At 37.2% G+C, this 27,378-nt stretch overlaps 1 protein-coding gene across 3 annotated transcripts in view; it reads left to right on the top strand.

Annotated features, from left to right (window-relative positions):
- SLC4A4 (solute carrier family 4 member 4) overlaps nt 1-27,378 on the top strand; it is a 410,477-nt gene that overhangs the window by 343,845 nt on the left and 39,254 nt on the right. For all 3 annotated transcript variants that reach the window (XM_004383322.1, XM_004383323.2, XM_004383321.1), the window contains exons 16-18: nt 1,677-1,868; nt 19,346-19,459; nt 21,102-21,263. In XM_004383322.1, coding sequence (XP_004383379.1) covers nt 1,677-1,868; nt 19,346-19,459; nt 21,102-21,263 — 468 coding nt within the window. The remainder of the gene's footprint in view (nt 1-1,676; nt 1,869-19,345; nt 19,460-21,101; nt 21,264-27,378) is intronic.

Raw genomic sequence — 27,378 nt, 5'->3', positions numbered from 1 at the left:
AACCCAAGTAGAATAAGGTCACGGGTAATTAGGATATTCTCAAGCTGAGAAACACAGTTCTTACCCCCCACCCCCATCGCTACATTGACGTCCATTTAGACAGATAAGGTTTTGACAGTCTTTCTCCAGGAAGTAGCCATAAACTCACAGTGTACAAGAAAGCTTTCTGAATAGGAAAAGAAACTCACTTAAAGGATACGTATTTAAGAAGGCTCAAATACCCATACAAAGAAGATCTCTGCAGAAATTGTGTTGAACAAAGGAATGACCTACCAGGAAACCGCTCATCACTGAAAATGTTCAAGCAGAGGATGAATGTCCATCATCAGGTCTATTGAATACTAGGGGCGAGAAGTCTGAGAAAATGATCTCTGAGTTTCCTTCATACTCTGATATTCTAGAAAGAGTTCCTTAGGCTCCTTTGACTTTTGGTTGACCAGTAATTCAAGTAAATTGGCTATTTTAGGTTAGGTTTTATAGAGGCAGAGTCAGCTATTAGGATTTAAGGGGCAAGTAATTTATTGAGGACGTGGTCTCAATAAAAAAGGAGTGAGGGAAGCAGGATAGGACACGAAAGGAGTTAAAAGGATGTGATCTTAGCCAGAGTTTAGCTTCAGCCTGATCCCATGGGGCAATCTGGAGCATAAATTGTACCATGGAATTGCTCCCACTTTGAGACAATGGTTTTGGTTAGTATTGGTCAGTAATTGGCTGCAGAGGGCATAGCATTTCACGTGAGGTAACTCTTGTGTGGCTGAAGGCTGTTCTTAGAGAAGGAGGCAGCTGTGAGCTGTTAGCAGCTAATACTAAGAGCAGCTAGAGGACAGGGGTCCTGGCCCTAGCTAAAAGAGTGTCCTGCTTATTAGAAGTAGAAAATTGGAACACCAGTTAGCTACTAGACAACATGACAACATGACAGCACTAAATGAGACAGAAGAAAATTTGAAAATTGACCTGTGAATTTGAGGCCATGTAACATAGTGATAGATATCCCATACACAACTCCACAACCAAAAGACATCACCGCACAGCCCAATAATGAATGCTTATAGTGATGATCTGGAGCCAACAAGAAAAATTACAGTTTATTTAGAATTTGCAATTGAAAAAGCAGGGACCATTAACATATTTATAGGGTTTAATTACTTAAATCACCAATCTCTAGTTATTTAGGAAAGAAACAGCTTAGTAGTGAAAGTACTGGTTAAATGAGTAGCTAATGTACTGTAACTTTTATATCATTGACCAGTAGGGCCATCAGAAACTGTGTACTACAAAAGTAAGTAATTTTTGAACAGCAAAGATGCTTCAGAGAGTAAGCGTTTTGAGACTTAGGACATTATTGTGTTTCAGTTTACTCTCAGGAAGATTGACATGGAAGAAGGACTTTGTGGTTTGTTTCTGTTGAACAAATGGGTGATTGTAAGGCTGTATCTCAAACTAAGTAACAGATTGCATCATTCTCATTGTATTTTCAATAATTGCCAACCTTCTGATCCCCCTTACTTGTTAGTCTGTTAACACCTCATCAAATTTCACTCTTTAATGATTATTCTCAGACTGGTTCACAGAAACTTAGTATAATCCCTGTAGAGCCCACCAAGTGTCAAAAGCTGCTTTTGATGAGTCAGTGTTCTGTAGAAAAATTTTAATGTTTTAATGTTTTTCTTCTTCAGCACCATAATGCTACCGTTGACTGGGCATTTTTGTCAATGAAGGAGTGTTTGAAATATGGAGGGAAGCTCGTGGGGAACAACTGTAACTTCGTTCCTGATATCTCGCTCATGTCTTTCATCCTCTTCTTTGGCACTTACACTTCTTCTATGGCTCTCAAGAAATTCAAAACTAGTCGTTATTTTCCAACCACAGTAAGTACATGAGCTTTAAATAATTTTCATTGACTTTACACTGTATGGATAATAATAAAATTTTACAAAATGAAAAAAGTACCTGTAATTCTATCTTTCCAATATAATTTTGTGCTTTTTTATATTACTTTCCTATCTTTGTGCATGTGCATACATGTTTAACTATTGTTGTTTAGTGCTGTCACGTTGGTTCCAACTCTTAGCAACCCTATGTACAACAGAACAAAACACTGCCTGGTCCTGTGCTATCCTCACAATCGTTGCTATGTTTGAGTCCATTGTTGCAGCCACTGTGTCATAATTGTAGTGAAGCTTTAAAAAGTCTTCCAAGGATTTTGCTCACATAATTCTGTCATAAATACTGTCTGTCATAATTCTGACTATACTGAAAGGAAAAAGTGGGATGTATTCCATCTAATAATGCATGAGTAAACAAAAACACCTTTTAAATTCATAATGGTTAAGTACATAGCAAAAGCTCATTTCATATTCATCTGGAATTTTAATGTTATAGAATTTCTTGTTTGTCAGCTTTCGTCTTAGTCATCTAGTGCTGCCATAACAGAAATACCACAAGTGGATGGTTTTAACGAAGAGAAGTTTATTTCCTTACAGTAAAGTAGGCTAAAAGTCCAAAATTCAAGGTGTCAGCTCCAGGGGAAGGCTTTCTCTCTCTCTCGGCCTTCTCATCAGTGTTCCCCCAGACTAGGAGCTTCTCTGCGCAGGGACCCTGGTCCAAAGGATGCGCTCTGCTCCTGGCACTGCTTTCTTGATGGTATGAGGCCCCCCTGTCTCACTGCTCACTTCTGCCTTTTATATCTCAAGAGATTGCCTCAGGACACAATCCAGTCTTGTAGATCAGGTCCTGCCTTACTAACACAACTGCCGCCCATCCTCCCTCGTTAACGTCATAGAGGCAGGATTTACAATTTATAGGAAAACCACAGAATACCAGGAATCATGACCCGGCCAAATTGATACACACATTTTTTGGGGGACATAATTCAAACCACGACAGCTTTGCCCATGAGTAATTTAATAGTTGAGAGCAAATTTAAGTTGTGTTGTTCCACAAGCATAGGTATAAGATATGAGTGTCATCTGATCCATAATGATGAATGCAGCAGTATGGAATAATAGATAATTGAACTAAGTTGTGCAGACAAACTGTCTCCCATTAACATGCTTGGGTGAACTTGGAGTCAAAACTGTGGTTCATTGAGAGACTACAAGATAAGACCAACATTTAGTTAATGGCATTTTGTTTTTTTATCTGCAGGATGAAACTAAGATAATCCTTTACTTTACAGTTTAACTCTTAGTATTTAGAATGTTAATATTTCTTAGGTAATCCTGATTACATTTGATTGATATTAGTGACCTGCGCTATACAGCTGACAGCTCATGACCTCTCTCCTGTGTTTTGTGCAGAAGGAGGAGTGGAAGAACTTAGAAGACATGAGATGCACTTGATGAAATTCCTTTTTCTTAGAAGAAAATGAAACTTAAAATTAATATATTCACATTTACCCAGGAAAGCTTTCTACTCAGATTCTTGTAAAATTGCAAAAAAAAAAAAAAAGGGAAATGTTGCTAATGAAGTGTCTCAAGCTGGCTAGCCCAAGGAATGAAAATTTCCGTACTGTGAAACATTGAAAGAATTTTACTTATCTCCTTAAAAATGGATATCACAAACTGACAGCCCAGGCTGAATTCAGCCCATTGCCATTCTTTGTGTAGCCTACAATTCATAAAATACACCTACACATGGAAAAAATTGAGGACTTATGTGGAACCTATACTTTCCTAGTAATCATTGTCCTCGCAGCTCTCTATTATCTGAAACTTGGCTGCTTCACACATTCAGGTTACCTAGCTGTTCCTGAAGACATTTGAGCTTGTAACTCAAGATCACACACAGGGAAATATGCATACTTGAGCTACCTCTTCAACGGTATGAGTTCTGTGAAGAACAGATTCCTGGGTAAAGGTCTTTGAGGATGATATTCAAGTGAAATTCCAGGCCATTGTCTCAACCAAATACCTATGTTTTGATGTTTCTTCTCTATTTAATTCTTTCCTTCTTGATTATTTATTGAACAGCTTTGTTTATTTATTTGCTTATACTTTGGGAATTTTTGCTTATACTTTGGTATTTTCCACCTGCCACAGTCTGCTACTGTTTAGCCATAGCAGGTGGAGAATTTATGGCGCATTTGTCTGTCATAATTTGAGATTGGTAGAATCGTTTCAATCTTAAAATGAATAGAAATAATTTTAACTGTCTGTGTAGACATAGTCGTTTTCTTCTAGTATTAACTTCCAAATTGATCATCGCTCTTAAGACTTAAATTCTTCCCCTCATGAAAGCCCAAGAAAGTAGTTCGCCAGCCATAGATAAATGTTGTTGAGAAAGGCATGAGCATGTGAAAGTAGAATAGTGATAGGCTTTTAGTTACAATTTCTGTTAGGAAGGTTTTGAATTGTATATACCAAGTAAGGAGCCCTGGTGGTGCAATAGTTAAGCACTCGGCTGCTAACTGAATGGTTGTTTGAACCCACCAGCCGCTTTGCAGGAGAAAAGACTTAGTGATCAGCTTCTGTAAAGATTTCAGGCTAGGAACCCTATGGAGCAGTTCTGCTCTATCATATAGGGTTGCTATGAGTCGGAATGAGGTCACTATGAGTCAGAAAATACGGCCTTGGTGATAGAAACAACGCTGGAGATCACATGATAGAATTTTGCAAGACCAATGACTTACTCATTGCAAATAGCTTTTTTTTCAGCAACATAAACTACAACTATACACATGAGCCTCACCAGATGGAATAGACAGGAATCAAATCAACTCTATCAGTGTGGAAAGAGATGTTTCAGAAGCTCAATCACATCAGTCAGAACAATGCCAGGGGCTGATTGCAAAACAGACCATCAGTTGCTCTTATGCAAGTTCAAGTTTAAGCTGAAGAAAATTAAAACAAATCCACGAGAGCCAAAGTATGACCTTGAGTTTATCCCACCTGAATTTACAGAACATCTCAAACATAGATTTGACTCATTGAACACTAATGACCAAATACCAAACACATTGTGGGAGGACATCGTACGTGAAGAAAGTAAAAAGTCATTGAAAAGACAGGAAACAAAGAAAAGACCAAAATGGATGTCAGAAGAGACTCTGAAACTTGCTTTTGAACAGAGTAACTAAAGCGAATGGAAGAAGTGATGAAGTAAAAGAGCTGAACAGAAGATTTGAAAGGGCAGCTCAAGACGACAAAGTAAAGTATTATAATGAAATGTGCAAAGACCTGGAGTTAGAAGACCCAAAGGAAAGAAAACACTCAGAGTTTCTCAAGCTGAAAGAACTGAAGAAAAAATTCAAGCCTCAACTTGCAATATTAAAGAGTCTATGGGGAAAATACTGAACGATGCAGGAAGCATCGAAAGAAGATGGAAGGAATACATAGAGTCACTATACCAAAAACTGGTTGGCATTCATCCATTTCAGTAGGTAGTATATGATCAAGAACTGATGGTATTGAAGGAAGAAGTCCAAGCTGCACTGAAGGCATTTGCAAAAAATACGGTTTCAGGAATTGATGGAATATCAACTGAGATGTTTCAGCAAAAGGATGCAATGCTGGAAACGCTTGCTTGTCTTTGCCAAGAAATTTGGAAGACAGCTACCTGAGCAACTGACAGGAAGAGATCCATATTTGTGCCCATCACAAAGAAAGGTGATCCAACAGAATGTGGAAATTATTGAACAATATCATTAATATCACATGTAAGTAAAATTTTGCTGAAGATAATTCAAAAGTGATTGCAGCAGTACGTTGACATGAACTGCCAGAAATTCAAGCAGGATTCAGAAGAGGACGTGAAACAAGGGATATTGTTGCTGATGTCAGATCTTGGCTGCAAGCAGAGAATACCAGAAAGATGTTTACCTGTGTTTTATTGTCTACGCAAAGGCATTCAATGTATGGATCATAATAAATTATGGATAACATTGCAAAGAATGGGAATTCCAGAACACTTAATCGTGCTCATGAGGAACCTGTACACAGACCAAGAGACAGTCCTTCCAACAGAACAAAGGGATACTGCATGGTTTAAAATCCAGAAGGATGTGCATCAGGGTTGTATCCTTTCACCATACTTATTCAATCTGTATGCTGAGCAAATAGTCCTAGAAGCTGGACAATATGAAGAACGGGGCATCAGGATTGGAGGAACTCATTAACAACCTGCAGTATGCTGATGACACAACCTTGCTTGCTGAAAACCAAGAGGACTTGAGGCATTTACTGATAAAGATCAAAGAATACAGCCTTCAGTGTGTACTACACCTCAACATAAAGAAAACACAAATCCTCACAACTGGACCAATAAACAACATCATGATAAATGGAGAAAAGATTGAAATTGTCAAGGATTTCATTTTACTTGGATTCGCAATCAACGTCTCTGGAACCAGCAGTCAAGAAATCAAACAACGTATTGCATTGAGCAAATCTCCTGCAAAAGACCTCTTTAAAGTGTTAAAAAGCAAAGATGTCACCTTGAGGACTAAGGTCCGCCTGACCTAAGCCATGGTGCTTTCAGTCACCTCGTATGTATACGAAAGCTGGACAATGAATAAGGCAGACTGTAGAAAAATTGATGCATTTGAATTATGGGGCTGACAAAGAATATTGAATATACCATGGACTGCCAGAAGAATGAACAAATCTGTCTTGGAAGAAGTATAGCTAGAGTGCTCCTTAGAAGCGAGGATGGCAAGACTTTGTCTCACATACTTTGGATATGTTGTCAGGAGGGACAAGTCCCTGGAGAAGGACATCATGCCTGATAAAGTAGAGAATCAGGGAAAGAGAGGAAGACCTTCAACAAGATGGATTGACACAGTGGCTGCAATGATGGGCTCAAACATAGCAATGATTGTGAGGATGATGCAGGACTGGACAGTATTTTGTTCTGTTGTTCATAGGGTTGCTGTGAGTTTGAACTGACTGTACAGCACCTAACAACAAAAAAACATGAGTTAGAATTGACTCAACTGCAGAAAACAATAACATATACCAAATCATAAAGTAAACAGGGAGGAGAAAATATGTGATTTCTAAGGGACAATGTGTAAAATGTGTTGGCTTTCAGCCTGTCATCTTCCCTTACACCCTTACTCCACACTTTCAGCTAATTAATAACCATACACATATACATATGTACATACATATATAAATGAGTAACAAGAACATATTTGTGCTCTCTCATTTGCCAGAATATGTTTTCGTTTGCTAACATTTAAAAAGATTGTTTCTAAGGTAGGTAGAGATAACTTCATATGCTTAAAACTGTATAAGAAAATCCTTTATTTCTGTGAAGATAATCAAGGCTAACCTTAATACCGCCTCATCTGCACCAACAATTCACATGAAACCCCTAAAACTCCAAATGCTCATACTGGGTGACAGTGCCCTTGCCGTGGATAATGTCCTGTTCTCCTTTAGCTTACACAGTGATTTCTCTTTTATACTCTCATTTCTAAACATTTGTACAAGGTGTTAGTCAATTAGACTATACAGTGCTTGAAAACTTCTCTTTTATTCCTCGCATCAACTAACACAAGGTTGGATGCAGACTAGGTACTCAATACTTGTTGATTAGTGAAAAACTAGTCAAATAGAGATAAATGCTGAATTTTGTGGAAAGAGTATGGCTGTAGGATCCCAGGAGCTACAGATCCTACAGATCCTACAGATCCTAGTGCCAGCACTGCCATTAACTTTGTACCCTTTGATAGCTAACTCTGTGGACTTCCATTACCTACAAAGAGGGAGCTTGGTGAGATGACAGTTAACATCCTTTTAAGCTCTAATATTGTATAATTTTAAAGATAATTTCTTGTCTTTATCTCCTAAATTAAATAACTTCTCTGTATTAAACTATTGCTTATAACAGTAATGGGTTCTTAACAAATTTCCAGAAATTAATTATTAGCTCCATCTTTATCCCAGAGCTACTTTTGCAGCTGCTCCTAGCCTCTCTCTGTGGATCATCCACAATTGTCATAAATAGAGGAATTCAAAATATGCTTTAACTTTCTTATTCATCTTCCTGTGTTCCTATCTCAGCTAATAACATCACCTATCCTCATAGCCCCTCAAGATCAAAATATTAAAATCATATTTGGTGTATCAGTCCCAGAAGAAAGAAGATGATACAGTCGAATCAAAATAATTTGAGAGCTTTAATAAAAACATTATTTACAAAGGTAAGCTTAGGGTATAGGGAAGCCACAAGGGAGAGTGTGGTACCCAGAGGTATTAACAGTGGATTTGTTACTGTCTAAGGCCCAAAGGAAAGTGGGGTGGTTGCTGGAACCTGGGAGGAGAGAGAAGAGCAGGGAAGGCTGCCTTGAGAGGTGCGATTATCTGAGTTACCTAATGGCTGCTATAACACAAATACTACAAGTGGGTGACTTTAAAGAACATAAATTTATTTTCCCACAGTTCTAGCGGCTAAAAGTCTAAATCGGGGCTTTGGCTGTGTTAATTCCTTTCTTGTTGGTAGCCAGGACTTGTGGAGGATCCTCACGTGGCATCTGTATTCCCCTGTATGTGCTTGTCTCTGTGTTTAATCTGCTCTTTTTATAATTCAAAGGTGATTAGACATACATAGGGCACATCCTGTACTAGTATGGTGCCATTAACATAACATTAGACTGCATTATGGAAAGGTGATTACATTACATCCACAGGTATGTTGTTAGTTGGCCTTTGAGTAGATTTTGAACTGTGCTCCGTAAGGCTTTCAAGGCTGTGACCTTTTAGAAGCAGATCACCGGGTCTGTCTTCTTAGGTGCCTTTGGGTAGGCTTGAACTACCAGCCTTTCAGCTATTAGTCAAGTGCTTAACCATTTGCACCATTCAGGGACTCCTCCACAAGTACAGGGATTAGGATTCCAACACATATTTTGGGGGACACAATTCAGTCCGTAATGTGGTAACCTTGAATTGAGGGATTTAGCTAGTCAGAGGCAACCTTACAGGGAGAGAGTTGGCGGAATTGATATACTGACTTCACTCTCTTCTCTCTGATGACCTGCTCTGGCTGCCAACTGGCCAAACATAATTGGAAATCAGGGAGAAGGCAGCCCATTGTAGACCACACAGGTCAGCCACCTAAGGCAGAGAACAGGGTGGAAGGGGATAGAGAGTGGGTCTGGTGTACAAATGGAAGATATATAGTGCATTTAGCCTTCCAAATTTTTTCTTTATCAAATAAACTTGTCATAGTCTCCTTGAGTATTGTTCTGTAACCTCTCTCCTTTACATGCATGCTACTTTCCCCCTATTTCAGTTCCCAATTTCCTTTATTTAGAATCAGGGTCAGTAAATATACCTAGAACCAATCTCCCCACCCTCCCTCATCAACTCACTGTTAATCCATCATTGTAAGCACGTAAGGTAGAACAGATTGTCTTTGCTGGTCTGTCTGTCAGGAATTTCATTTGTATATTAACTACTTCCATGGAGCTCTAGCCGCTCAGTAGAACATGGGTGGAGTACCAGAAGTCCATTGACTGTGTCCTTTGTTCTCCCCATTCTTTTTAGAGGGGCACATCTGTCTGTTACCCGTACTGTTACTGGTCTGTTACATCAGCTTCAAGTCTTTAGTCAAAGTCTTTCAACATCATAACTTCCGGGAGGGGCATCACAGCATAGTCTGTGACCTTCTGTGGCAGATGGCTCAGGACATTAACATGAAATGTTCTTCCAGATTCCCACACCAACAAGTGATTATAAACATGAAGAAAGATGCCATCTCTGCATATGTGGTGGCAAAATGAAAGCAGAGCTTAAAAATAGAGCAGTATTCTGATGAGTAGAAATCATAAAGCTATAGAACCCTATGAATTAGGCAAAATTATTGGTACTATAGTATAGACAGAGTACCTGACCAATGTATGTAATTGGCATGAGAATACCTTTCTTAAGGAACTGCTCAAGTTCATTCATCATTCTCCACTGCCCTTAAATTAATGACGATTCTAACCCTCATGTGAATGATGAACTAGTAAGATTCTTTTTAATATGACTCCTAATTTGTTATTGTTATTTAAATAAATAAAATTACTAAATTCCAGTTAACGTCAACAGCTGTGATACCTTCTATATACTTCATTCAGGAGACATTTCAGCAGAGTGTTCTTTGATATCCTTCTTAAACCTGTATTCTATATCCTTTAATTAGTTGGAATATTCATTAAATATTGAACAAAAGCTATTATGAATCTAACGTGTGCTTGACGCAATACTAGGTGGTAGAGGTACAAAGACAAGTAATTCATGGGCCTGGAATATAGTAGGCACTTAATATGTATTTGTTGAATAAATCAGATTTTTAGGCTTTTAAATTGGAATGCCTCGTTTTAGGCCTTTCATCTCATCCATGCTTATTATCTCCTGGGGAACCACACTTTGGTTCTTCTGACCCAGGCCAGTTGATGGTGGTCTTTGAGGAACTAGCTTTATGGATGAAAAAAAAGTATATAGGGTTTTAAAAATTTAAGTGAAAACATAATGAGCATTTTAGTTAGGTAATGCATTTATTTGGAGCCACATAAAACACAGGAAGGTCTGCAATTCCAAAGCTGTGATTCTTGGTTGACATTTTGGCCTATGAGCATTCTGTTAAAAGTTAAATAAAAATAGTTTATAAACAGTTCTTTACAGGAATCAGACTATATCTCCCACACCATTTCCTTTTTTACTCAAACTTTCTTGGTAAATGGGAAGAACAATCAAATTAAAACATATAGTGTATCAAAAATGACAAAGAAATAGTGGTCCCATTCTAGTATTAGTAATACTAGGTGACAGTTGGCTGATTCTTTTGGAAACATCATACCACTTAATGCTATTGAAATTGTTCTGAAAACATCTTTGCTGCCAGTGAATGAGAATCAGATTTTCAAATTCTTGTGATATTTTGTGCCAAGGAAAGTAATTCTTAAAGTCAAACTTGTTTTAAATCCAAAATTATTTTTATATATCATTTCCTTAAGAACAACAAAGGTATATTTAGTCATAAAATACAACTTAATCTGTTAAACATTTAACAAAGACGGCAAATGTGTCAGTTCTTATGAACACATGACAGAAAATACAGGCAACCTGAATTAAGCCCTAAGAAAAATAAGATTGGGAGCACTGATTGGCCAGAAGCATTTTGTGAGACCTTTTAAGGGTGGCACAGAGGCAAATTATGGCTGGAAGAAGTAATTTTGACTGTTGTACTCTGTTGGTCTTAAGCATTTTCAGCTTACTTGTTGATATAGAAAAGTCACCAATATTGAAATCCATGTATTACCATAAAATAGTCCTTTACCCCATTCCCAGGTTGTCTGATTTATTCATGTGACTTACTAATTGTTATTTTTGAAACGTTTATTCTTGTACCTTAATAAAAATTGTATAACTACCTTCCTGTTTATACCCTGGACCTCCTTATTATAAGGATTTCTTTGTGTTGTATCCCAGAAGATCTTATTAGGGGCTCAAGAAATTTTGATACTGAGTTTATTCATTGAATTTTAGTGTTAGGACTTTGTATACCATCTAGTCCAATATTACCTCTTTGTATAACTTAATTTCTGATGAATAGTCATCTGAGTGCTACTTGAACACTTCCTGGAAAAGGAACATAGTATTTCCTAAAACATTTCTGATAGAAATGCAAATCTGCCTTTCCACAGCCTTTGTACATAGGGTCTGCTGTTGCATCCTAGAGCAGCACAGAACAAGTGTAGTCCTTGTTTACTAGACAGATTTCATGTATCTGAAGACAGATTCTTCCTACTTCTCAAGGCCTACCATCATTTCTGTGTGATATGTTTTCTGAATCCCCTACTCCTCTGGCTACTCTTCTCTGTATCAACTCAACATTTTCAGTTTCAGTTTAGGATATAGCAACCTGACTGTGACATAATATTTCCAGTGTGGTTTGATCATTTTGCTTCTGGCACACATACACATTTGATTCCTTGTTATACTCAATTTTGAGGCAAGTTGGAAGAAAAGGCCTATTAGGGCTTGATTGCCAAAATCTCCTTAACATCTGTGATGGTTAAGGTTGTTTGTCATCTTGGCTGGGCCATGATTTTCAGTGATTTGTCAGTTACGATGTAGTTTGGTAGCTGTGTAATGATGTAATTTTGCAGTTATGTAGTGATGTAGTCATCTTCCATTTTTGTGATCTGATGTAGTCATCCTCCATTTTGTGATTTGCTGTAAGCAGCTAATCAGTTGAAAAGGGAGTTTCCTTGGGGATGTGGCCTGCATCCAAAATATATACAGATGTTCTGGCAAAGCTCACTTGCTCTGGATCCTGCATCTGACTCATCATCATCTGACCTCCAGTTCTTGGGACTTGAGCCAGCAGCCTGCCATATTGCCTTGCTGGTCTTGGATTTGGCAGCCTCCGCAGCCCATGAGCCAGTGGGCTGCTGTCTGACCTGCTGATCTTGGATTCATCAGCCTCTGCAAGTACGTGAGTCAGGAGAAGCCCCAGCCTGATACCTGACCCACAGACCTGGAACTTGGCCAGCCTCTACAACCGTGTGAACCATTTTCTTGAGATAAATCTCTCTCTCTCTCTATGTGTATATATATGTAAACCAAAAAACCAAACCCATTGCCATCAAGTAGATTCTGACTCATAGCAACCCTATAGGACAGAGTAGAACTGCCCCATAGAGTTTCCAAGGAGCGTCTGGTGGATTCAAACTGCTGACCTTTTGGTTAGCAGCCATAGCTCTTAACCATTACACCACCAGAGTTTCCATATATACATACCTACATATGTATATATGCTTTGGTGGTTTTGCTTCTCTGTGGGAGAAAGATATGGCAGTCTGCTTGGAAACCCTATGGGACAGTTCTGCTCTGTCCTGTAGGGTTGCTATGAATTGGACTCGACGCAACAGCAAGGAGTTTTTTTTTTTTTTTTTTGGTGGTTTTGCTTCACTAGAGGACCCAACCTAACACAGCATCCCTGCTGAGCCACTTCACTAGGCCAACTTCCCTCCTGTTCCATGCTAGAAATAAAAAGTTTTTTTTTTCTGGTAGACTTCCATTGACACCTTCTAAGCCCCACCTAGATAAATTGCCCAGCCCACTTCTCTTTGTTGCTCCCCAAATCACTCTCACTCTGGAAATTTTGGCCCTAAAATCTCCAAGTAGACTTTCCTAATGTTGAATTCTGATTAGAGCAGGTGGTAGTCAGTCAATGTGCAGTGTCTTACAATTGTTGCAGTGACTAATATTAATGCTTATTTCTTTTGAGTGCTTTATAGGATTGGCTACTGGGGAGACCAAATTTCAAAATTCTCTTGATATTCTGTTCCTTTTCATTATTGCCAAAAGGCACATATTGGTCTGACGTAATTTTCTTTCAATCTAGAATAAATGCTCTTTTACACTGTTGTTTAGAGTTTTCCAAGCACTATGATCATTAGAAGAGTTAACATGATGAATTAATGTTTATTGAGAACCAATGGGGCCCCTGCTGCTGTACTTGTCTCTCTGTAACAGCTCCCTCCGTTGAGAACTGTGCTGTGGGCTAACAGCCTTTCTTCCCCAGTTAATTTAGGAGCAGCTGCAGTTCTTGGAAAGTGAAACCCAAATGTCCTCTGGGGCTTCAGAGCAACCAAATTCATTTTTCCCTCTGTAAATTAACTAGTTTCTCACTGTTGGTGTCTCTATGATCATGACTCTCTCAATAATTAATAGAGTATCATCCTTCATGAAGAGTATGTTTATAATAGATTTATTAGGCTGTTTTTGCCCAAGAACAAGAGAACAGCATATGTTTATTTGAATTTCCTTTCCCATCCACTTAATTTCTTCTCTGCTTTGGAAGTTTACATATTTAAACTGTTTGCTTCTTATTGGTTGAGACATTTTCTAATTAATTCTGTAGAAGACAGAAATATAATTTCCTTTTCACATTTATAATTAAAAAATAATAAACAACAATAAAAACAAAACCTGCTGACTTAAAAGGGAGATTTTAAAATTTAATATGTAATCTTGAGACAAGTTTTCATTTTTCAAAAATTGAGGGTAGCAATCAAAAACACGGAAATAACAAATGTTGGAGGGGCTGCAGGGAGATCGGAACTCTTATGCACTGCTGGTGGGAATGCAAAATGATACAACCATTTTGGAAAATGATATGGCGCTTCCTCAGAAAGCTAGAAGTAGACATATCATTCGATCCAGCAATCCCACTCCTAGGAATATATTCTAGAGAAATAAGAGTCGTCACTCTAATAGACATATGCACACCTATGTTCACGGCAGCATTGTTCACAATAGCAAAACCATGGAGACAACCTAGATGCCCATCAGCAGATGAATGGATAAACAAACTATGGTACATACACACAATGGAGTGTACTATGCAGCGAGAAAGAACAACAATGAATCTGTGAAGCATCTCATAACATGGATGAAACTGGAGGACATTATGCTTAGTGAAATAAGTCAATCACAAAAAGACAAGTATTGTATGAGACCTCTATTGTAAAAACCCATGAAAAAGTTCACACACAAAATGTAACAATCTTCGTTGGTTACCAGGGATGGGAGGGGTGGTGGTGGGGGAATACTAAATAGGCAACAGATAAGTGGTATCTTGGGTGAAGGGTGAGACAGTACACAATACAGGGGAAACCAGCACAAGGAAAGGTCATGGAAGCCCCATAGACACATCCAAACTCCCCGAGGGACTGAATTGCTGGGTGGAGGGCTGTGAGGACCATGGTCTCAGGGAACATCTAGCTCAATTGGCATAACACAGTTTATGAAGACAATGCTCTACATTCTACCTTGGTGAGTAGTGTCTGGGGTCTTAAAAGCCTGTGAGCGGCCATCTAAGATACTCCACTGGTCTCATCCCTTTGGGAGCAAGGGAGAATGAAGAGAACAGGATACAAAGAAAAGATTGGTCCGAAGGACTAATGGACCACAGCTACCAAGGCCTCCACCAGACTGAGTCCAGTACAGTTAGATGGTGCCCGGCTACCACCACTGACATGTAGAACAATTCTAACTCACAAAAAAAAGACCAGATTTACTGGCCTAAAGGAGACTGGAGAAACCCTGAGAGTATGGCCCCCAGACACCCTTTTAGCCAGTGGTGGAGTCACTTCCAAGGTTCACCGTTCAGCCTGGGAGTGGACAGCCCATAAAACCAAATGAGACTAATGAGGTACAGTAGTCCAGTGACAAGGGCCAGAAGGCGGAAGGGGACAAGGAAGCTGGTGATAGGGAACCCAAGGTTGAGTAAGGATATTGTTGATGTGTTGTGAGATTGTTAACTGTTGTCGTAGGGCAACGTGTAGTAACTGTTAAATGAGAAACTATTTTGTTCTGTAAGCCTTCATCTTAAGTGAGAATAACAGCACAATTGGAAGAGCATAGTCAGTGTCACTGAACTGTGCATGTAGTAATTTTTGAAACGGTGTATCTTTGGCTATGTGTATTTTCACCAAAAAAAAAAAGGTTGAGAAGTTAGAGGGTTGACATGTTGTGGGGTTGTTAACCAATGTCATAAAACAATATGTGTACTACTATTTCATGAGAAACTATTTGTTCTGTAAGCCTTCACCTGAAGTACAATTAAAAAAAAAAAAATCGAGGGTAGGAATCACCATACATTGTAGCACATCCATGTACCATTAAAAAAAAAATGAGTTTTTTTAAAAAAAAAAATGGCAAACCCTTGCTATATATGAATTATCTTAATTTGTGTTTCTCTTAGATTGTGAGAGTTTAAGTTCCCAGGATACTGAAGTTTGAGCCCAGAGGGACTTAGCATTTGGTTTGGATGGACATTCACAAGTTATAATGCTTGTCCAAGCTAGTTTTGAAGCCCCTGAGTCCACAGGATGGGGCAAAAATATTGTTAGAACAGGTTTTCTCACGAAAACTTTGGCACTTCAACTTCTGATCATTATCAGCAATAGCTAGTAAGGAATTAAGAACCACAGATTTCTGAATTGATTGGTTTATTGATATATTGACTTACATAAAAGGCTGCTGTTTGGGAGTTTTTGAAAGACACCAAGTTTGATGAAAATGGAAGGTGACATGAAAGGGAAAAAAAAGGAACTTTATATGCTTTTCTTTTTACAAACATGTTTAGAAATGCAAAAAGGGCTTAAAAAGAATAATTCTTATCTCTTTAAAGTCAGACACAAAGCTCTTTATACATAGGCACCAGAGTTGCATCTAAACCTGTTGCCATCGGGTCGATTCCAGCTCATAAAGTAGCCTGTATATACTCATTGCTCGACATCTTTGAGGCACTCTCTGGTTCTACTGTGACAGCTTTTCCTAGTTCAAATTAAAAACTAATTTTAGCATGTGTTAAAACCTGCACAGCCTGCTAAAACAGCACCCTTAACCTGCCTTATCTAATTAGAGGATTTAGAGTTGAATACAAAAGTAGTTTGGGAAAAATCAATTTCCTTGACTATGAAGTTTAAACTGGATCCAGTATCTTAGAAATGCACATCTTAACAATAAACACTCTCCAGGAGTGATTTCTGCTGTTTAACTGAACTGTATTGTACAATAAGGGGAAGGAAGGGGAAATAGGAGTGAGTATATTATACGGAATGTATCACCTTAGCTGTGATTTTTAATGAGGTTAAGCAGAATTATTAATAGGTTTTTTTTCCTCAAAATTTTAAGAACTGGAATCCTGCAGTATATTATCGTTTTTTTTAAACTACTTTTGTACCTATATTATGTGTATAATAGTGCCATACTTGACAGGAATGCCATTTCCTAGGCAGTCATTGGAATAGAACAAGGGGATACTGCATGGTTTAAAATCAGAAAAGGTGTACATTAGGGGTGTATCCTTTCACCATACTTATTCAATCTGTATGCTAAGCAAATAATTCGAAAAGCTGGACTATCTGAAGAAGAACACAGCATCACAATTGGAGGAAGACTCATTAACAACCTGCAATATGCAGATGACACAACTTTCCTTGCTGAAAGCCAAGAGGACTTGAAGTACTTGCTGATGAAGATCAGTGACTACAGCCTTCAGTATGGATTACCTCAAGATAAGGAAAACAAAAATCCTCACAACTGGACCAATAAATAATATCATGATGAATGGAGAAAATATTGAATTAGTCAAGGATTTCGTCTTAGTTGGATCTGCAATCAGTGTCCATGGAAGCAGCAGTCAAGAATCAAATGACATATCACATTGGGCACTTCTGCTGCAAAAGACTTCTTTAAAGTGTTTAAAAGCAAAGATGTTACTTTGAGGACTAAGATGCTCCTGACCCAAGCCATGGTATTTTCAATAGCCTCACAGGCATGCAAAAGTGTGACAATGAATAAAGAAGACTGAAGAATTGATGCCTTTGAGTTATGGTCTTGGTGAAGAATACTGACTATACCATGGACTGCCAGAAGAGTGAACCAATCTGTCTTGGAAGAAGTGCGGCCAGAATGCTCCTTAGAAGCAAGAATGGCGAGAGTTTCACTTACTTTAGACAAGTTATCAGGAGGGACCAGTCCCTGGAGAAGGACATCATGCTTGGTAAAAGTAGAGGATCAGTGAAAAAGAGGAAGACCCTCAACAAGATGGGTTGACACGGTGACAGCAACAGTGGGCTCAAACATAGCAACGGTTGTAAGGATGGCACAGAAACGGGCAGCGTCTCCTTCCATTGTATGTAGGGTTGCTATGAGTTGGACCTGACTTGATGGCAGAGACAGCTTATTAGGAGAGCTTATTATGTTCCAGACATTGTTTTAAGCACTTTCACGGCTTATCTTACTTAATTCTTATAACCAACTAATGAAGTTGGAGGATTATTTTGACTGCATTTGCAGATAGGATAACTGAAGTTAAAAGAGGATAAGTATGCACAGATGGTAAATAATTGAGCTGATGTTCCACAACCCAGGTAATCTAACTATAGAAACCCCTGAACTATATTTTCTTGTAAAATTGATCCCTGCCATCTATTTATGCTTGAAATTATTGTGCCTAATTTTTGTTAACCTACCCCAAAAAGGTCCCTTAAACAGTTAGCCTTCTGTTTCTCTGTGTAAACTTTTCAAGAAAGCTAAACCAGACAGAATTAACCTTCCAAGATGTAAAAGAACTCCTGGCCAAAAAGACCATTTTTGATCCAGCTACTAGTTAGTAGCCAAGACTCCAAACACTATATAACAATCAAGATTGAGTACTATAGCCTTTAGCATATCCACACAACCAAGTAATTCCTGTTCCTTACTTCAATTTCTATTGAATACTTGACTGCCATAGTCCCACTGCTCTTTCAAGAGACCCTCTGTCCTGAGTACTTTGCAACCACTCAGTCTATCTCTGGTCTGTCTTCATCCATCTAGTAGCATTGGATAAACTGACTGCTTACCCTGAGTTAGCTTGATAACCTCTAAATCAACTCTGATTTTTATTTAGGATAAGCCTTCCTTATTTATGACTTGACTGTGAGCCTCACGAACACAGGGATCATGTCTGTTTTGTTTACTATTGTATTCCTGGCTAGGTATTGAGTAAATTCTTGTTGAATGATCAAATTGTGTACTATGGTGTATACCCACCTTGTGGGGAGACTTGAGTATCTGTGCCCCTAGAGACCGCAGAGGAGCCTCCAAGCAACTAAATGGTCCAGTGCTGCCCTTAATTTATAAATGACTACTCCGTACTCACTCCATGGGAAAGGTCTGGGTTCAACTGCTGTTTCCTATAAAGCCCGGTCCTTGCCCTGACTAGAGAATTCTCAAGTAATGGCGAACCCCCTTAAGGCGTAATAGAGAAAAAATATCCCTTAAACAGGAGACTTTAAGCACTAGCCTGGAATGAGAAATATTTTGACAAAGTTAATGAAACTGTCACATTCCCGTCTTCCATCACTTGATGTTACTCTCCAGGTCTTGGTATTTACCTCCCTCAGTGGAATGGAACTTTAACCCCTTCCCGGCTAGATTCTTGATATTTTCAGGTTACCTTATGGGATTTGTATTACTGTATATTCACAATCCTACTTCCCAAATGATAAACAGAGTTCTATGTCTTTGTGCAGATTTTCACAATGTGTCCTCAGTTCTGTACAGGAAGAGTGTTTGTACAATATTTCAAGGATATTGTCTATTTGATTCCCTTCCCCCTTCCCTGTCTATGCTTGCCCTTTAACACACCTACACACTATGTCCTGTTCTGTGGGATCAGATTCTTTCTGGCCAGGTGATAAAGTGATACAAAAACAGTTAAAAAAATAGTGCCTCAGCAGTGTGACACCTTCTTCCATTTGTTGATGAAGCTGTTACTATAAACTGTTAGCAAATACAGAATTCTTCATTCAGGTAAATGTATGTATCTCTTATTTCTTTCTTGTTTTTTCCAGGCAAGAAAACTTATCAGTGACTTTGCCATTATCTTGTCCATTCTCATCTTTTGTGTAATAGATGCCCTGGTAGGTGTGGATACTCCAAAACTAATTGTGCCAAGTGAATTCAAGGTAGGTGAAAGACTATCTTTTGGTCATTCCTGGAACTCTTTGGCTTTCTTACTTTTCCCTCAATTTGGTTTATCATACTTTTTAGTCTTGTACATTTTTTTTTCCCAAAAGCAGTCCCTTACTAACATCAAATATAAATTTAATCAATTTATTCACTAAAATATCAGATTAGAATCAAAAGCAAGGTTCACATTGTACTGATTTTTATTTGTAAAAATACCTTATAACATTACAGACTCTGACTTATATTTTTAGAGTATTTTAAATTTTCCGAAGTATTTTCATACACATTATTACCTTGATCCATATAATAATTCTCAGAAATATACAATATAACTATCATCATCCTAATTTTATATAGTTGAGATTGAAGCTCATAGAAGTTAAATAAAATGTCTAGGATCACAGGACTAATGAGTGTTAGGGTCTGAAGTTAGAACCCAAACCTCCAGTCACTTTTCCAGTGCACATTTTATATTACCAAACTACCTGCCACATATATTGGTAATACACGCACACACACAAACACACACACACACACACACACGTTTATATATAATGTGTATTTTAATTACTACAAATGAAATATATGAATTATTTATTTTATTAACCTGTTGGTATTTGCAGGCCCTGTGGATAAAATGTACATTTCAGTTATTCCTAAATATCCTTAGCTAATTTCCATTGCAAGTCTTTTTTCACCTATTTTCTAGAACTATCCTCACTCTCTTTCCACCATATGATCATATATATGCCAAAAAGATTAACTCCACTTATAGCTTAATAACTACTTAATGAGGAAGGTATATTTATAATATAGCAAATAGATTTTTTTTTGCATTATCTCTGCTATCACATACAGCAAATTGTAAGTTCTCATTTGTGCACTTATTAATTCATTCATAAAAATTTATTGAGTGTTTCTTTATTTGAATTGTTTAAAGTTAGGAAAAGGCAGATAGGAAAATACTTTTTCTCTGTAGTGAAGATGTATGATCTGCTGATAGAGAATAGATTGAGAAAGGGAAAATGGTCACATTTTCCAATTTTCTGTGATATTTTTGAGAATTTAACCAGTTGTTCTCAATCATTTCTCATATGTAGACTAAGAAACACCAGACTGTTTAAATAAGTTCAATTATGACTTACAAAGTATTTGTAACCTTTTTTAAGATTATGAAGATACTACATTTTGGCAGTAGTAGAAACAACTTCAGCTTAATTGCTGAAACTCATGAACAAAATTCATAGTGGTTTTGTAATTTTTTGCTATACCGCTTATTGAAAATTACATTTGGGTATTTCTTCTGACTTCCCCTTAAACCGAAATCACTTTCCTTCATCTTAAGTCCTTTTCTTGAATTATCCCAAATGCACCAAATGTCATTTTCTTCTTTTCCATCAGCCCATATTATTTCTCTCCTTCCTTTATAGTATTGCCTCAAAACAGCCCCCTTTGGGAACTTTTTGGTAAATAATCTTCTTTCTCCAGCCTATCATATCAGTGAAGCTGTTTCTTCTTTTCAGTATATCGACTCTCCAGAGGAAAACATAAAAGCATATTTTCCCCACTGATTTTTCAGCAAGTAGTATGTATTATATTAATTGAATGTTGTCTTGAATGATATTCTCTCTCTTCAAGCCAACAAGTCCAAACCGAGGTTGGTTTGTTCCACCATTTGGAGGAAACCCCTGGTGGGTATACCTTGCAGCTGCTATCCCTGCCTTGTTGGTCACCATTCTGATTTTCATGGACCAGCAAATCACAGCTGTGATTGTAAACAGGAAAGAGCATAAACTCAAAGTAAGTGTTCATGATAATGGTTGTCACTACGTTCTGCTTTCTTCTTAGTACTTGAAAATACTAATTGATTCAAAACCAAGATAGTTTTATGGGAGATGTGCTATAGCTAATGTACCATATGGAGCCCTGGTGGTACAGTGGTTAAGCATTCCACTGCTAACCAAAAGGTTGGCAGTTCGAATCCACCAGCTGCTCCTTGGAAATCCTGTGGGACAGTTCTACTCTGTCCTGTTGGGTGAGTATGAGTTGGAAATCGACTCGATGGCAATGGGTTTAGTTTGGTTTGGTTTGGTTTAATGTACCTTATGACTTGACAGAGACATATTCTCAATGTACTACTTTGGGTAGACCTCATTTAAATTCAAAGAAATTATTTCAAATCATATTTCCTTAGCCACCAGAGAGAATACAAACACAGTTTGCCACTTAACCAGTGTCATTCTGCATGTGATTTTTAATGTGGCAATTGTCCTTAATGAAGACAGTAACAAAGATTTAATTAATATATCTTGAGCACTTAAATGCTGTATTAAACCAAATTACATTTATTTTTAAAGATTATTAAGATAGTTCATGGTTATGAGCTGTTTGTTAGCATTTATATCTTTTGCCTTCAAACATTTGTCTCACTATGTTATTGACCATAAAGTATGGACAAAAATGCTTTATTTTGTGCATGTTAGGTATTTTTTAATCAGTGATTAATTTTATCATGAGTCTAAAGAAAATGCTTTAGTAGCCTGAGATATATTCCAAGAGTACTGCCTTATCTTATATACTGTTTCTCCAACTCTAGTGATTTTTTGCTCACAATGGGTTTGGAAGATACCAGTTGGGAAATTGAGAGATTAATAAAAACAGTAATAACAGCTATGGAGTCCCTGGGTGGTACAAACAGTTAAAGCACTTAGCTGTTAACCAAGAGGGTGGAGGTTCAAGCCCACCCAGTGGTTCCTCAGAAGAAGGATCTGGTGATCTTCTGAAAAATCATCCGTTAAAAACCCTGTGGAGCACAGTTCTTCTCTGACACACGTGGGCTGCCATGAGTCACAGTTGACTTCATGGCAACTAGTTAATAAGGTCTTTAACTTAGTGGACGTCAGTTATGAGCTGGCCAAGTTCTAAGCACTTTTTATTATATATTAACTCATTCACTACTTCTCATAACCACCGTATGAGAGAAGCATGAAAGTATATTACAGTCAGTCTCCAAGAAACAGGAGAGGGATGGGGCTCAGCATATCAGATGTTATGAAAGAAATATCCAGGAAATATAAGGAATTGTCTAACTATGGAACCCACTGAGCAGAGGGGTAAGAGAGATGAGGAAGGTACTCATAAACTAATGGAATGGATTTGAAGAACAGCAGATCATGATGAGGAAGGGACCAGGGGAAGAAGAAAATTAAAAGCTTTGGTCAAAGAGGAGATTTTTAGATTTTGAGATTTTTGTGGGGAGAGGAAGTTGAGAGTAATGGACTGGTCCAAAGTGTGTGATTAGTTACTTAAGCATATTGGAGATGATGTTCATCAAAGCTTGGAATTTTGGGTATTGTGAGTCCAGGGTGTTAAAAGTGTGTGTCTATATCAATATCAAAATCATTAGAGGATGCCATAGAGTATGGTATAGAGGAAGATCATGGAACTATTGGTAAAATAATAAAGGAAGGCAGATCCCTGTCCTGGAGGTCAGTATATATTAGTCATTGGGAAGATGGGGTGAGAAGGCAGAACAAGAAATAACTTGGGTGCAATAAAAGGCAGTTTGTGGAAGCATGAGGGAGAGTGATGGGTATTCCCACTTAATGTGAGGAGTTAGAGAAAAAACTAGCTATCACTGAGAACATCTACAGGAAATCATTAGTACCAAAGTGAAGCACTGGTTTTCAGTTATGATCATAGAAAAAGTTGAGAAATCAGTTGGAAACTTACGGTGATGAATTTCTACCCTCCTCCTTCCCTCTGCCCCTCATAAGTAGATACTGTACTGCTTTGAGACATCTGTTTAATTCTAGGATTGTTGTTTAACTTATGCATTTATGCCTTGTTTTCCCAAATAAACTTTAAGTCTGTATTTCATTGAATGCCTTACAGTGCTTGGTTTTGTATCTATACCTATTCATAAGTATTAGTTCTATGATCAAGCAATTAGTAAGTAGAATGAGGGCAATTCTTTTTTCTTCCCATCTTGTTTTCTGCTGCTCAGGATTTTCTGCCTGTGTGTTGTTCTTTAGGAACATCATCTCTACAAAATTAGCAAGTTACTTTTAGCATATTCTGATGCAGTGAGTTTCAAAAATTGTTTTTAAATTATGAGGTTAACGAAGTCCATGCAGTACTTTCACACCTTAAAAATCCAATAGAGGGTTAGGGGAAAATAGCTAACAAATGACGTTTCTTCTTTATGAGATTGATTTTTAAGTGTGTGTGTTTAAATCATCAGTATATTTCTCTTTTCTGTGGAAAATTATTTTTATCATTATTGAATTTTATAGCAAGTAAAATCACAAGAATTTAAATGCTATTCACTAGAAACAAACAAAAAATGTATATACCCCACAAGCTTCCTTAAGCATTTTTTTTTTAAGAATACTATGGAAGTTATCATATTTGAATGACAAGGGAATGTCTAGTAGATAGTAATAGTACATGTGACCATCTGGTTACTAACTTAATTTTTTAAATTGTGAAATATATCAATTCAAAAGAGTGTGTATAATGTATTTCTGTAGTTTAAAGGGAAATAATAAGTCTTCTGTCATATATCAATGTACATTGATTATTCTGGCTGTTTTAGGACCTTCTTTTCTGTCCCATTGGTCTGTTTGTGCCAGTGTTTCATGAGCATTTGTCTTTTCTTGGTCCGTTGTTCCACGTAACACATAATGCATAAATTCCACATAAATTTTAACATCAGCATGCCCAGTTGTACACACATACATACACACACACAACCGTGTGGGATTTTTACTGGTAACTGCACTGAATCCTTACATCAGTTAGAGGAGAACTTTCCACATTAATTCTTTTATATATCTAACCTTTTATTTAGGCCTTAATAACATTGTATAAAGTCTTACCTGTCTTTTGAATTTAGGCCTTAATAACATTGTATAAAGTCTTACCTGTCTTTTGTTAGATTTACCTAATATATTTTTTTACTGTTGAAAATGGTTTTTAACTTTCATGCTCTTGCTGGCATACAGAAACTAAGTTGATTATTATATATTGGTCCTATTTCTGTCACATTCTTACAAAATTTTCTTTTAATTCTAATAATTTTCTATGGATTTATTTGTTGTTTTTCTATGTATAAAGTCATAATAGTTACAATGCTACTTCTTTTCAATCTTCATATCTTTTTTTTTTTTCGTTTTAAGTTGACTAGGAAATCAAATGCAATATTGGGTAGAAATGGTGATGGGACACTCTGTTTTGTTTTGATTTTATAAGGAAAGCTTTTTAGCTTTCACTATTGAGTACAGTTTCTTTTTTTAGTATTTTTAAAAATTAAATTAAGAAATTTCCTTAATTTTTAAAAATGTATCATGAGTTGATGTTAAATTTATACAAATGCTTTCTCTGAAACTGAGATAAAAATATGGGTTTTCTTTAATCTGCTGATGTGGAGACACTAATACATTTTCTAATGTTAACCAACCTTGCAACCTGGTCAGAACATAGTTACTTTTTTTATACATAGTTGGGTTTTGTTTGCTAATATATTTTTGAGGGTTTTTATTTCCTTGTTTAGGTGTGTCATTGGCCTGTCTGATTTTGGTATCAAGAATGTGCTATACTTACAAAATGAGTTAGGGAGCGCTTTTCTTCCTACTTCATCCTATCTCATTTCTCAAAAAGAATATAATATTCCCTTCGTTATGTGTAACATGCCAATTATCCTTTCTTTGAATGGTCAGGCAAGCTTGTTAAATTATCTGGACCTAGTGTCTTTTTGTGTAACTTTTAAAGCCTGTGATCTATGTTGTTGTTGTTTTTAAATTTTATTTATTTTGTTGCTGTTGTTGAGAATATACACAGCAAAATACACACCAATTCAACAGTTTCTGAATGTGTCCTTAGTGAGGTTGATTGTATTCTTTGAGTTGTGTAACCATTCTCACCCTTTTCTGAGTTGTTCCTCCCCTGTAAACATAAATTCATTGCCCCCTAAGTCGCCTATCTAATCCTTCAAGTCGCTGTTGTCAATTTGATCCCATATAGATAGTTCTTAAAAGAGCATAATGCTCAAGACAGATGTTTTTTACTAGTTAAGCTAAACTGTTGTTTGCTTTGCAGAAGACTTCAGGGGATATTTTTGGTTTAAGGTTTAGAGATTATCTCAGGGCAATAGTTTCAAGAGTTTATCCAACCATCCTGGCTCCAGGAAGTCTGGAGTTCATGAGAATTTGAAATTCTGTTTTGCATTTTCTTCCTTTTGATCAGAATTCTTCTACGAAATCTTTGATCAAAATGGTTAGTAATGGTAGCTTGGCACTATCCAGTTCTTCTGGTCTCATAGCAAAGGAGTAAGTTGTTCACAGAGGCAATTAGCTGCACATTCCTTATCCTCCTTCTATTCCTGACTCTCCTTCTTCTTCTGTTGTTCTAGGCAAAAAGAGACCAGTTGTTGTGCCTTGGATGGCAGCTTTCAAGCTTTTAAGACCCCAGGCACTACACAATGAACCAGGAGGTAGAACAGAAGCACTAAGCATGTTAATAGACCAGTTAACTGGGATGACCCATGAACCCATAACCCCAAACCTCCAAACTAAGGAACCAAAGCCCATGAGGTGTTTGGTTGTACATAAGTAGCCTCAGTAGCTACTCTTTTTTTATTTTTGTCGTCATTGTAAATACATCAGACAACTTTTGCCAGTTCAACTTTTAACAGGTATAAACTTATCGACAGCAATTAACAATAATCAGCTGTGCAATCCTACACTTAATCAATGTGATATTTCTATCACTGTTAATCCTCCCACCTTTCCCCCCCTCTCCCGCCCCTAGTAACCACTATTAAACTTTATTCTGTATACATTTGTCTTTTCTTGTCTTTATAGAAAATCCCAAAGAGTCCATAAGGGATCTTCTAGAACTAATAGAGGAATTTAGCAAAGTTGCAGGATTCAAGGTCAACAAACAAAAATCTGTTGGGTTTCTATACACCAACAATGAGAAACCTGAAAAAGAAATTCTGGAAACAATTCCTTTTCCAACAGCATCTAATAGAATAAAATACTTAGGAATAAATCTGGGCAGGGACGTGAAGGACTTATACAATGAGAACTATAAAACATTTCTGTGCTCTGTGTTTTAGTGGTTATAAAACACTCAGATTTCCTTTTCATAAATAACACATTGTAATTTTTTAAAAATTCATTTTTAAAATCTTTGCTTTTAACTAATCCATTTAAATTGATACTGATGATTGATAGATTTGAATTCTTTTTTACCATTTTTTTTTTTTTACTATTTGTCTCACTTTCTCTGTGTTCTTTCTTTTCTCTTCTTCTTGCTTGCCCTCTTTTAGATTGATACAATTTTTTCTTCTTTTCATCATTACGCTTGTCTCCCCCTTCACTAGTTTGAAAGTTATGCACTGTATCTTTTCTTTTAGTGGTTATGTTGAATTTAGTGGTTATATTTTAGTATGCATATTTAATTTAATTTTAATGTTTGTCAATAATATTTATGCTTCTCAAAAATATAGGACATAGTATTCTTTAACTTTGATATTCCTTCTCTAATCATGCTAATATTGCCTAGATTTTTATTCCTATTTTACTTTTTTAATCCAATCAGTTAAACATGATTAATGTATTCCTCAGGGTTCTCCAAAGAAACAGAACCAACAAGATATTATATATATCTCCTGTTATATTTATATACCCACTGCAGTCCAGTCAATTCCAACTAATAGCAGTCCAATAGGACAGAGTAGAACTGCCGCATAGGGTTTCCAAGACTTTACAGAATCTTTATGGAATCTTTACGGAAGAAGACTGCCACATCTTTTGCCCTTGGAGCGGCAGCTGGTGGGTTCAAACCACTGACCTCTCCGTTTGCGGCTGAGCGCATTAACCACTGTGCCACCAGGGCTCCTATATTATAT

Source organism: Trichechus manatus, unplaced genomic scaffold (genome assembly GCF_000243295.1).
Source record: "Trichechus manatus latirostris isolate Lorelei unplaced genomic scaffold, TriManLat1.0 scaffold00108, whole genome shotgun sequence".
In the NCBI taxonomy this organism is placed as follows: Eukaryota; Metazoa; Chordata; class Mammalia; order Sirenia; family Trichechidae; genus Trichechus; species Trichechus manatus.
This window is presented reverse-complemented; position numbering and strand designations above follow the sequence as displayed.